Source organism: Cibotium barometz, chromosome 56 (assembly GCF_041138505.1).
Source record: "Cibotium barometz isolate CiBa-2024 chromosome 56, ASM4113850v1, whole genome shotgun sequence".
Classification (NCBI taxonomy): domain Eukaryota; kingdom Viridiplantae; phylum Streptophyta; class Polypodiopsida; order Cyatheales; family Cibotiaceae; genus Cibotium; species Cibotium barometz.
In genome coordinates, this window is record NC_141101.1 from 4728219 (window position 1) to 4741490 (window position 13272).

A 13272-nucleotide genomic window follows, 5' to 3' on the forward strand; every position below is an offset into this window, starting at 1 on the left:
GACCTGTCCGTAAAGTCTCGGAATCTTTCGGAACTCACAAATACACCATCGTTCCTTCAGAGAACTCTCTGGGTGAACGATGTCTATTAGAATAAAATCTATCTCGGTCTTGAGCACTTCTAATAGATTCCTTCGCAACTTGTAACATTCCTTGCATATCTTGTAAAAAATTACGTGCTGCATCATGCTGAAGTCCTGAGAATCCCACTGTAACAGGTGATCTAGATTGAAAACCATACATGAGCATGAAAAGACTAAAACCTGTACTCGTATGCTTAGTACTGTTATATGCAAATTCTAACATAGGAAGATAATCCTCCCATGAACTCTGTCTTTTGGATACATATGCTCGAAGCATATCCTCCAAAATCTGATTCACTCTTTCAGTCTGGCCATCAGATTGAGGATGATCTGAGGAACTCAAATTCAAAGTTGTTTCCAACTTCTCAAAAACAAGTTTCCAAAAATCACTCGTAAGCTTAGAGTCCCTATCGCTCGTGTACTTCTATATTATATGGATGTGACACACATGCAAGGGTTGACTTGCATTTTGTGGCTCTCTCTCTCTCTCTCTCTCTCTCTCTCTCTCATTTCTGTGTGAGCTTCTCCATCCTGCACCTAACCCTAATGTGCAGGTTTGTGTGTGTGTGAGTGTGTGAGTCCAACACCAACAATTGGTATCAGAGCTGAGGCAACTGCATATGGATTTCCATCGACAACAAACAGTCTGTCCGTCGCCTGCGAAATTCCGTCGACGGAGCCAATCCGTCCGTCGCCTGCGACATTCCATCGTCCAAGCCAGTCAGTCCATCGACGGTTTCTGTTCGACTCTGCTCCACCACAGCCGCCCAAAGCCGGCGGCACTAGTGCAGGCAGGACCACCCGCTCCTCAGCGCCTCCCGCCCGACGGAGTCCGTTCGACGCAAGGCGTTCTGTCCGTCGCCGTGGCTTTCCGACCGCCTCTACTCCGCCCATCCCAGCCACCGTCGCCACCCAGAGCCGGCGGGACTACTACGGAGACCTCCGCCCGCAACTCAGCTCACAGGCGGCGGCGCCCAGCCCACCGGCAGTGCTAGTGCCCAGCAAAACACTGCCGCCTGTTTCCACCTCCTGCGCCCAACGCCCAACACGTGTACCTCAAGGTCGTCCAATCCACACACTGCTCCACTCCAACGTGTACCTGCAGCTCCCTCGTCGGCCTGACTTGACCTGACTTCAGTACCTGCGTCTTCCCGTACTGCCAGTCTGACAACTGTGCCATCCGTGCTATCCACGCTTGCAAATACCTTCAATTCAAAAAATTTTAAAATTATTAAAAAAAAACAAAAACAGCTTTGCAGCCATTTAAAGGCAGGGCAGGTTCAGCAATCTTTTGGGGTTTGCCAAAATTCCCCTTTGCCAGAAAAATTGCAGGTGGTGCCATTCATGTTGTTTGAGTTGGAATATGGGCGTTTTCCAAATTGAGGTCAAAATCAGCAAATTGAGCCTCTTTCAGTTGCAAAAATTTGGGGCTTTTGTGAAAATTGGACAATTAATTGCACATTGAAGCGATTGGAGTGCATAAAAATTGGGGCTTTTCAGATTGGAGCATGTAATTGGGCATTACAGCTGTGATTTGTCGCATATGTATACACATTGTGTGTAATTGGACAATTTGGTGCAGGTTTACACTTGCTTCAGTTTGCAGGCAAACATTTGCACAGGACATCTGGTTGCCTGGCAGTGCACATTGGTGCTTGGTTTGCTTGCAGGTATATTTTGTTGACATGGCTCAAAATGCTACTACAGATGTATTTGGTGTGCTCACCCAGGAGGACAAGTTGGATGGATCTAACTACTCCCTCTGGAGTTTCATGACCCATAATTTGCTGGTAGCCAAAGGGCTTTGGGGCATCGTGTGTGGTGATGACACACGCCCACTTACCATACAGCCAGCCACGCCTCAAAGGGGAGGTGCTCAAAGAGCTTCTGAAGTAGAACCTACTCCCACACAAGAGCAAAAGAGATGGGACTCTAGGGATGCACAGGCCATGTCATTGATAGCCCTTTCAGTGAAAAGGACTATTATTCCACACATTCGTTCTTGCAAGACATCGAAGCTTGCATGGGACACATTGGAAGCAATGTATCAGGTACGCAACGAGGCAAGAGTTGCCTACTTGAAGAGGCAATTGGATCTTCTTTCTATGGATGAGGGTGACTCCATGGCAGATCATCTCACCAAAGTGAAAGATTTGCAGGAACAATTGCTCAACATTGATGAGGTTATCCCAGACAGACAGCTAGTCACCAACACTCTTCATTCTTTACCACCTTCCTACTTGGGCTTTCACACCTCTCTCAACCTCTCTATGAGAGGAGGTGGTGATCCCGTCACTTTTGAAGAGCTGGTGGGTTTACTCTTGCAGGAAGAGCAAACAAGACCAAACTTATCGAGCAACCGTGGTGGAGACAAGGCATTTACAACCAAGGATAAGGGTAAAGCAAAGAGCTTTAAGCATGGGGGACAACAGTCTAGCAAGGCTGGTCACGGACAGCCCTCTTCTGGTAGTGAAAAGTCTGACACAGGGGATGCAAACAAGCCCCAAAAGAAGGGCAAATGTCACTACTGCCATAAGCGTGGACACTACATCAGTGAACGTAGAAAGCGGATTGCAAAAGAGAAAAGGAAAGAAGCAAGCAATGCAGTAGCAGACTCTTCTGATGACAAAGCACAACAATCAGCTAATGTAATTCAGGAAGAGTACACTTTTTTGGTCACATGCACTAGTGACACACCAAGTGCTTCAGACAATGATATGTCTTGCATTGCATCTGACAGACAGGATGTATCATGGTATTTTGATAGTGGTGCTTCGAGCCACATCACTTCATGCAAAGATGTATTTCAGCACTTGGTTTATGCTTCAAATGGCCGCACTGTATCATGTGCAGATCATACCACATATCCAGTAAAGGGAATTGGCAATGTCGTACTTATTGCAGCCAATGGTGCCAATATATGTATGAAAAATGTATTGTATGTTCCAGGGATAAAGAAAAATCTGCTCTCCGTCTCAGCCATAAACGACCAAGGTTTAAAGGTTGAATTTGAAGATGGAAAGTGTTTGGTAAAAGACCCATCAAAGGGTTATGAAATAGTCACTTCTGGAACACAATGCAAAGGCTTGCATAAGCTGGACAGCTATTACAAGCGTACTTATGAAGCAAATACAGTGGCTGCCCACACTCCTGCTATGCATGATGCAGAGCTATGGCATGCTCGTTTTGGGCATGTAAATTTTCGGAGTTTGATGCTTTTGCAAAAACATCATATGGTTGATAATATGCCGCCTCTTGAGTCTCCAACAAGACATGTATGTGAGGGGTGTATTTTGGGAAATATGCAACGAAAACCATTCCCCAAAGATGGAGCTATTAGAGCTGAAAGTAAATTACAGCTCATACATAGTGATGTATGTGGTCCAATGCGGACACCATCCATAGGGAGGCATCTTTACTTCGTCACATTCATTGATGACTACTCCACGTTTTCTTGGGTTTACCCTTTGAAAGCAAAAGCAGAGGTGTTTACATTCTTTCGACACTTTGTAGCAATGGCTGAAAATACAAAGGTGGAGAATACATGTCAAATGCATTCAAGGATTATATGCTTCAAAAGGGCATCAAACCCGAAAGCCAACAGTGGATTATATGCGTACATTTGGGTGTTTGGCATATGCACATGTGCCAGAACAACTCCGAACAAAGCTAGATGACAAAGCAATGAAATGCATTTTTCTGGGCTACATGGATTCCTGGACTTCTTTTCTAGGGATTTGGATCCATCCTCAAGTTTATGGATTATTCTTTTTGGCTCTCTTTATTTGGGGTGCATTGGACTTATGGAACTCATGGTTCACATACCCTATGTAGTGTTCTCTTGTCCTACGTGCTCTCTTGAAGATTGTTTCTACCATGTGTGGCTAGAACAATAGAGAGCAGATGGAAGGGAACATGGGCACTTGAGAGGGTAGTGTCGAGCACAACATACCGTGTGTAGTGTTATCTTGTCCTACGTACTCTCTTGAAGATTGTTTCTACCATATCTGGGTGGAACAATAGAGAGCAGATGGAAGGGAACATGGGCACTTGAGAGGGTAGTGTGAGTTGGTGGCTGAAATGCCTACAAACTATTGGTGGCCGAAATGCCTATAAACTACGTGTAGCAGAAATGCTTATGGAACACCAGGCTATCTATGCTTGCGAGTGATTGTTTTATCTTGTTACTTGAGCCCTCATCCAAGGTGTGTGGTCAGAGTACCAACACGGAGTGCAAGTGGCAAAGTGGACATGACACCTGGTTGGCACAGGACTTATGTCTATGCCAAGGGTCATGTGGACTGATGCCTTGATGGCAGGAGACTTATTTTGTCTCGCCCATTTACTTGGGACATGGATTATGATATCTGGACTTATGGGACTGATTTGTCTCGCCCATTTACTTGGACATGATTATGATATCTGGACTTATGGGACTGTTTTGTCTTGCCCATTTATTTGGGACATGGATTTCTTTATTTTTTTAAGCCATATTAGAATCACTATCTCCCCATACAAGAGGCCAAGAGGTTCATTGTTCATCTCACCATGCATGTGGATTTATGTTGGGATTGTGAGAGGGCAATTCAATGAACACTCCACCATACACGTGGATTCGTGTTGCGATTGTGGAGTGAGTGTTTCATTGTTTCCACACCATGCTTGTTGATCAAAGTTGGGATTGTATGGGAGAACATGGGAATGTTGGGATTGGGAGAAAGGATTACCAGAACTATGGAGAACCAGCTTTTCTACTTTGGGAATGGGAGATTATCCTAGAATACAAAGCACCACACTCCTAAAATTTAGGAGAGTTGCTATTTTTGGCCCGACTTCGATGGAAATTCTGTTCGCGTCATTAGATCTGGAATTGAGTAGATACCAAGAGTTAGCAAAGTGCCTATGACAGAATGTCTACCAGTTGGGATATTTTTAGAGATAAAGTTTATGGAAGGACCCATCTCTTAGATTGGGATATGTGGCAAGAAAGTGGATCAAAGTGAGACAGTGGCCTCACACTTGTCACTCCAGCTATTGTGTGGCTCTCCACTTGTTATCATAGCCTTCTCTTTCCATTTTCACTCATGCGAGCCCCAAATCTATAAATTGGAGCCCTCTCTCTTCATTAATGGAGGCTCTCTTGCTACACACTAGCCTCTACCACCGTTACAGGCTGCCCTAATGATGGCTACTCTCTTTCTCTCTCTCTCTTGAACGCTGTCCATGAAGAATACCGACTGTTGGGGACTGTTTTGGAGGCTTCCATCGCGAAGAAATACTGAAGGCAAGGGTATTTAATAATTTATTATGATTTCTAGCCGCCCTTGTACTTGCTGTACCAACCACTGTACTGGCTGTACAAGCCCTTGTACCTGCTGTACCAACCACTATACTGGCTATACCAGCCCTTGTACTTGCTGTACTTACTGTACCAGCATTTGTACTTGTACCTGCTATACCAGCCACTATACCTGTTGTACCGGCCAATGTACCTGCTGTACCGGCTGAATGGAGCATTGTACTTGCTGTACCAGCTCTATTGCATGAAGACCCGTGGTTTTTGGGAAAGAATCAGTACCCACACGGAGGTATATGGATTATATTGTTGGCTCCGCATTTCTACAGCCTATGTTCCGGCTTGGTTGCCTCGTGTTGGGCTGTGTTATGGCATTTGTATATGGATAATCCGGTATCCCCCGTTGGGAGAGTAAGGCCCTCTAAGCTTGTACATGATATTATTGTCCTTGGGTAATAAAATGCTCCAAGGGGGGCTCGGCCCATTCCAGCCTCTATGCAGTGTCACATGTGCAAGCTCCATTTTCAACATTTGTGGATGTTTTGTCCAGCTTTATGTTCTAGAATGCTCCAGAACAAAAAGGAAAACGACACCTGTTGGCCCCAAAGCTTGGCGCCCCTTTCGGTATTTCTTTATTCAATTTCAATGGAAAAGTTTAACTGAGTACAACAAAGCCAGTCAAGGAAAATAAACGTGTCCAATCTGGCAACCCTCAAGACCTCTTAGCATAGAGGATACACATACAGATCTGTGTCCCACAAAAGCAACACACTACTGTCTCCTCTAATCAACCAAGACAATGCAACAGGGAAGCCTTGAGCACGCATCTGGCTGTTCCATGATCATGGCTTAAAACTCAGCCAAAGAACAAATCCACCATCCAACTCTATTTCCACCCTTCAAACTGCCACACCCCTCCTCTCACAAAGGGCCAGAAGAAACAACTCTTAAGCAGTCGTAAGCCAGTGGAAAGAGAGAGAAAGATATTTAGCAGATTCACTGTCGTCCCTCAGTCCAATCCTCCTCAAAAACACCAGTTCAGAGAGTATAGAGTATGCTGTCTTGAATTTGCAACCACCCGCCTTTGCCCTCCAGAGCTCACACAAGGGGAAGAGAAGAAGAGAGAGAGAGAGAGAGAGAGAGAGAGAGAGAGAGAGAGAGAGAAGAAGGGTTCAGCTTGCACCAGCTGCCCTGTACGGTTCTTCACCAGCCGGCCTTCGCCAACTGACCAACAACAGCCACCTGTCCAGCAGCCGCCTGTACCTGCTGGCCTGCACTGCCTGTACTCGTCTGTGTCAAAAAAGCTGTAGCCGCCTGTACCTATCCGTACCAGTGTGTACCTGCAGTCGCCTGTGTCAGCAAAACTGCAGCAGCCGCCTGTACCTGTCCGTACCAGTCGCCCTGCAACCACCTGTATGATGCGTCGCCTGTACCAGCTGGCCTGCGTCGCCTGTACCAGTTGGCCTGCACCGCCTGTACCTGTCCATACTAGTCTGTACCAGCAGCACATATACTGTACGGCTTCCCTTCAGGCGACCTGTACCAGTCTCTCTCCACGCAGCCAACCGACCTGTTTTCTCCACGCAGCCAGCCGACTAGTCCTTTCCAAAAAGCAAGAGAGAGAGATATGGAGAGGGAGGCGTGTATACTAAAAGTGGAGTAGCCCCCCCTCCATAATTATCCTAGTGGCCCTTTAAAGTTTTCAAAACTTTCTAGGGCCACCCAAGGTTTATAAACCTTATAAAGTTTAATACCTTGGTCCCCCTTCACACTTGGGGTTGTCCACACCTGTTACCTTTTTGTCCGGACACCCAAGTATGAATCTTTAAAAATTTATCTTGCTCACTGACCACCATGCCCACACTTGTGCTGTTCCAATTTCACAGGGTCATGACACTTGGGATCAGCCCTGCACATGACATCCCCCTCTGCTAAACTTGATGAAGGATTCCAATCTCTGTTCTTGGATGACTATCATCATCCCATTGTCTATTCACGGAGTCCCAACCTGTCATCCTTCCCTTCCTGGCAACTTTTTCACTGAACACCCGGTCCGATCTCCAAATCCACTCTTAACTCTGATGAAGATCTGTGCATCTGTTCCATCCTGTCCATTTTCCATGCATGCCTTTTCTCTGAACACTTTCTCTGGTCTTTTTTCCTGAGTATCGAGTCTGGCACTCTCACTCCACCCCTTGGAGGATCATCCTCTCTTGGAACCGTTGCCTGAAAGCCTTTCCTGGTGTGCCCCAAGTGGCACCCGACGCAAAGGACTACATTTCCCCTTGGGTCTTGTGGAACACCACCAACCAACCTCCTGGGAATTTCTTCCATGTCTTGTGTTCCTTTCCTTGGGCCTCGTACCTATGCACTTTCATGTACCTTGGACCTGCGCACCTTCATCTGCGACGACTGAATCAGTGTTTAGCCTTGCTGAGCCTGTTCCTTTCCTTGGGCCTCGTACCTATGCACTTTCATGTACCTTGGACCTGCGCACCTTCATCTGCGACTGAATCAGTGTTTAGCCTTGCTGAGCCTGATGCTGAAACAGTGTTGCCTGGTCCCCACACCACCAAAAGATCAAGACACGGACGATGGTTTCATCCATGCGCAATGCAGTAAGGGTGGGTGGGACATGGGCACCAACAATATCTCAGAACCAACCTAAAGCTCTGATACCAATGTCACATGCGGAAGCTCTGGGAGTCTTCTTTCAGCCCTAAACACCATCTTGGAAAATGCTTGATGCAAAATACAACCAGAAGATAGAGAAGAGAGAGAGAGATAGCTGAGTTTTCAGTATATTCATATGGTACAAAAAGGATGTACAATCTTGCAGCCCTTGGCTGCCTTCATGAAAAGGTGTAAAACCTAATCTATGCCTAAGTCTAAGACCCAATCCAAGAACGATTGAATGAATCAAAAAAATGAGCAAAAATGGCCGATTGCTGGTCGGCCAGGTCCTGGACAAATTCCAATAAATTTGCTGCAGCCGAGGGGTGTCCTTTTCATTCATGCACTGGCCGACAGCCTCACTTGTCCACCACAAGTCCTTTTCCTGCCAATACCAGCAACCAATGCTCCATAATCTGGTTCTAACCTAACTCTTTATCTTGTTGCACTTCAGGATTAGTCATGGGATCAGCCCTGCACACGTCTTGCACATGACATCCTATCTCTCAATCGTCCTTAAGAACTCACCACTGGGCAATGTTCATGACCATAACTAGGTTCATCGCAATCCCTTCAGGACTAATGATGACCCCAATAAAATTTTCTCCATATACAGGTTGGTTTTTCTTTATGAGCTTCCACACCTATTCCAAATGTTGCTCATGCTCCTCCTGGGTCTCTGAAAATACCCCAGCTATCATCCAATTGCAATGTCCTAGGGACATCGGAGGGCTTAGTGATCTTGACATTGGATGATGGAAAATTTGTGAACTACAGACCATCATGGACACAAGGGGCATTAATCATGGTAGCACCTTTTTTTATCACCATTCCATGCTGCTTGCGCCCTTTGAGAGGGTGGCTATTTCAATGGCCTCTTCAGATACAAAAGACTTTGCAATAAGCTGGACCTTTGTGACCCGTCTCAATCCAGACCCTTGGACTTACCATGTGCAAACCACGCAAACAAATAAGACCAGTAGAATATCCATTGTCTGTAAGGCTGGATGACAAGTGGACTCTGTCTTCTTTGTGTGACTTTGCATCTGTCTCTCTTAGGGGAGTTTTTTAAGTTTTGGAGTGGTGTGTCCATAGAAAAACATCCATAACTCTTGCAGAATATAAACGTGGTACTTGTTTTTGTCCAAAAAACCAAAAAGAAATTGCATAAGGACAAACCTGAAATAATCATCAGAAATTTGTGAAGCCTCACCCATGGCAAGACCAAAAATAGGATCCTGAGCTTTCCTTGATTTGTCTTCCACAACACATGCATTTACCTGATGGGACAGTGTTTCATATACAAAAACTCATCATAAGAATTCCAAGGTCTGAAGCTTCTCAAACCTCCCATCAGAAAACATTTAGTTACTTGGTGGACACAAAAGCAGTCCTAAGACCGTAAAAAAGGTTCGACCATGTTGGCAGCTACGTAGCCTAGTTGGTAAGGGATTAGACTAGCTAGGCGGGTGCCCAAGTTCAAACCCTGCTGGCTGCAGCTGCCAGACGCGATGTTGTGATAAATGAAAAATGCATTAGATTCTCAACAAGAAAAAAAAAAAAAAGAAGACTTGACCATAGTGATATCCAACCTAGAGCCAGGCAGAGAAGTTGATCTAGCTTGCAACAAGATATTACAAGGATGGGCAAGCACATAAGAAGAGGTTTCAAAGGGGATGTCTCCTGAAGAGATCAAAGCTCCATACTCATCAAAATTTGAAGCTGGAAGAGAGGCTCACCATTTTGCCACGGGCAAACCACTTCTCAGCTGGGCCATCCTCATTCGAATATTTACCTAAAATACACTTTTTATTTATTTATTCACAATCATCAAGCATTCTATGCACACATCAAACGAATTTATGTATTTTTCCAACAACAACAACAAAAAACCAAAAAACCAAAAAACCAAAAAAAAAAAAGCATTGAATCTTTACTCACTCACCTCCTACAAATGAGAAGCCATCTCCGACTGAAATGGGTGCATCCACCAAATAGTCCTGGCATGAAAACCCTTAAAATTTAATCCTGCATCCAATAATAATTTTTATTCTTTTTATTCTTTTTTGGGCTAAAGCAGTACCTCGTCGTCCACGTACAGCGAGCGGCAGATAAGGCGTGTGATGATTGGCCTAGCACGTACTGAAGGCCCTCTGCGAACCAAACGTGTGTGGATGATGTTGGGCTTCGAAGAGAAGGGTGCTGCCCATAGCTGCTGTTGGAAGCCACCACACACCAGAGCAGCAGCCATCTTTGCCACACGTCCACCTGGCATCACATTTTGATCATGTCTTTGCTTATATGGCAAGAGTGAAGTTCATGGCACACAACTAGTGGGCCATCTCTTCTCTATCTCTATATTATCTTAAGGAAGAGTTTCACAAAGTTGTCACATGGCAAGAATTTGGAGGTTCGGAAATTGTCACATGGCAAGAATTTGGAGGTTCGGAAAAGAGAGGTTTGGGTAGAATTTGATTTTGGAAGCCTCAAAAGACGTGCGAAGCACGGGTTCCCAACTAGTATATAGTAAATATATAATAATATTGTATTAATACTATTATTATATATAAACACGTTCACACATGTACGTACACATAGACACAACCACATACATGCAGGGGTGCATGTGTGTGAGAGAGAGAGTGAGAGAGAATTTTTATGTGTGAGAGAGTGTATGCTTGCAAGATGGGTGTGAAGAGAGAGTGTGCATTTGCAAGTGTGTGTGTGTGAGAGAGACAGAGATAATGCATGTGAGAGAAACACAAATATGCGTCTATCTAAGAGAGTCACACATAGACACGTGTACACGCACATATGCACACACGAATACACATATCCATACAAATACACACATAGACACATGCACACATGCATATACAAGTGCACACAAATACACAAGCGTATACAAACACACACAAAATATATAGATATATAATAAGTATGTGTAAAATATATATAGAATACATATATATATATATAATAACAAACGTGGTGGGGACACATGGCAATTGGAAGATGGCCAAGTATTGGGCTAGGGGAGGAGCCACGTGTGGGGGTAGAGGAGAGAGAGAGAGACACACACACACACCCCCTCCACACGCACATATGTGATTGTGTGTACACGTGTGTGAATGTGTTTATATATAATAGTATATTGATGTATATATTATATTAGTATATATTTATTATATATAGTATATTATTATATTATTTATGTATATTTATATTAAATTATCATATTTAAAATATATTCTTGTATATTTACTATATATATATATAACATTATAATATAATATATTAGTATAGATTTAATATTTTTTTTCTTTAATATCCTTACTTATTTATGTTTACATATTGTTATTATATATATATATATGTATTCTATATATATTTTGTACTTACTTATTATATATCTTTGTATTTTTATATTGTACTATTTATTTGAATTTTCCTCCATCAACATACCCCTACACTCCTCTCTCTTTCCCCCTATTCCTCTCTCTCTCTCTCTCTCTCTCTCTCTCTCTCTCTCTCTAGGAATGATCAACCAAGGTGAGCTGCCAATTGCATGTGAAAACTAATTGACAATCTCCAGTCTTTAGAACTACACTGAGGCTTTTGTGTGAGGCTTCTGTGTGTGTGTGTGTGTGTGTGTGTGTGTGTGTGTGTGTGTGTGTGAGAGAGAGAGAGAGAGTTTCTATGTGTGTGAGAGAGTGTGTATGCAAGACTAGTGTGAGAAGAGAGAGAGTGCATCTACAAGTGTATGTGTGTGACAGGGAGGGTTGTGTGTGTACATGACATAAAAAAAAGTGTGTACGTGACACAGACATAGAGATAATGTATGTGAGAGACACACACACACCCATATGTGTATGTGAGAGAGTCACACATAGACACATGCACACACACATACGCATACACACGTGCATACAAATAAACGTCAGAAATTTGTGAAGCTTGGCAAGACCAAAAATAGGATCCTGAGCTTTCTTTGATTTGTCTTCCACAACACAAGTATTTACCTCATGGGACAATGTTTCACATGGCCAAAAACTCATCATAAGAATTCTAAGGTTCGAAGCTTCTCAAACCTCCTATCAAAAAACATTTAGTTACTTGGTGGACACAAAAGCAATCCTAAGACTGTAAAAAAGGCTTGACCATGTTGGTGGCCATGTAGCCCAATTGGTAAGGACTTAGACTAGCTAGGCAGGTACCCAAGTTCAACCCCTTCTAGCTACAACTACCAAACGCGATGTTGTGATAAATTAAAAATGCAGTAGACTATAAAAAAAAGACTTGACCATAGTGATATCCAACCTAGAGCCATGCAAATTGCAAGAGAAGTTGATTAAGCACATGAGGAGAGGTTTCAAAGGGGGGTGTTTCCAGAAGAGATCAAAGCTCCTTACTCATCAAAATTTGAAGTTGGAAGAGAGGCTCACCATTTTGCCACAGGCAAACCAATTCTCAGCTGGGCCATCCTTATTTGAATATTTACTTAAAATACACTTTTATTTATTTAGTCACGTTCATCAAGCATTCTATGCACACCTCAAAACAATTTATATATTTTCCAAAAAATAAGAGCATGGAGTCTTTACTCCCTCACCTCCTACAAATGAGAAGCCATCTCCGACTGAAACAAGTGCATCCACCAAATAGTCCTAGCATGAAAACCCTTAAAATTTAATCCTGCATCCAATGATAATTTTTTGTTTTGCGTGTATAAAACATATATATGTGTATTTATAAATGTAAATAAATATACACACATACATATATATATTTAAATTATATTTATACCTTATTGAAAGCTTCTCTCTCTCTCTCTCTCTCTCTCTCTCTCTCTCTCTCTCTCTCTCTCTCTCTCTCTCTCTCTCAAACACACAAACACACACACATACCTATACATACATATATATGTCTATTTATAAATAGAAATAAATTTAATTGAAAAAGTCAAAAGTCCTCTCACATGGAGCCCCACACACATACACATATAATTTCAAGTAATTGAATTTTAATTTAGATTAAAATTTAATGGGTGGGGATGTGTGGTGAGGTGTGCTCACTCCTAAATGAATATATCTTACATGTAATGTCTTTTGTCTTTTCTTTACAATGAGAGAAAGAAAGAGAGAGACACCTACAAGTTGAATTTTTCATCATGAAGCTCACCTCTTAAGAGGGAGACCTCTATTTTTTCTCTAAAGGAAATC

The 13272-nt window shown here is 43.2% G+C and overlaps 1 protein-coding gene across 5 annotated transcripts in view; it reads right to left on the reverse strand.

Moving 5' to 3' along the window:
- Positions 1-10375, reverse strand: part of LOC147606817 (alpha/beta-Hydrolases superfamily protein) — a 57511-nt gene extending 47136 nt beyond the window's left edge. For 2 of the 5 annotated variants that reach the window (XR_015264839.1, XM_086791114.1), the window contains exons 1-4: positions 10134-10375; positions 9996-10050; positions 9790-9845; positions 9230-9330 (exon numbers count right to left, since the gene is read on the reverse strand). Coding sequence is in view for 4 of the 5 variants with exons in the window: in XM_086791114.1 (XP_086647240.1) it covers positions 9230-9330; positions 9790-9845; positions 9996-10050; positions 10134-10325 (404 nt within the window). In the remaining variant the exon portion in view is untranslated. The remainder of the gene's footprint in view (positions 1-9229; positions 9331-9789; positions 9846-9995; positions 10051-10133) is intronic. The other 3 variants (XM_086791111.1, XM_086791112.1, XM_086791110.1) reach the window with 2 other exon arrangements.
- Between the last annotated feature and the right edge of the window lie 2897 nt (positions 10376-13272).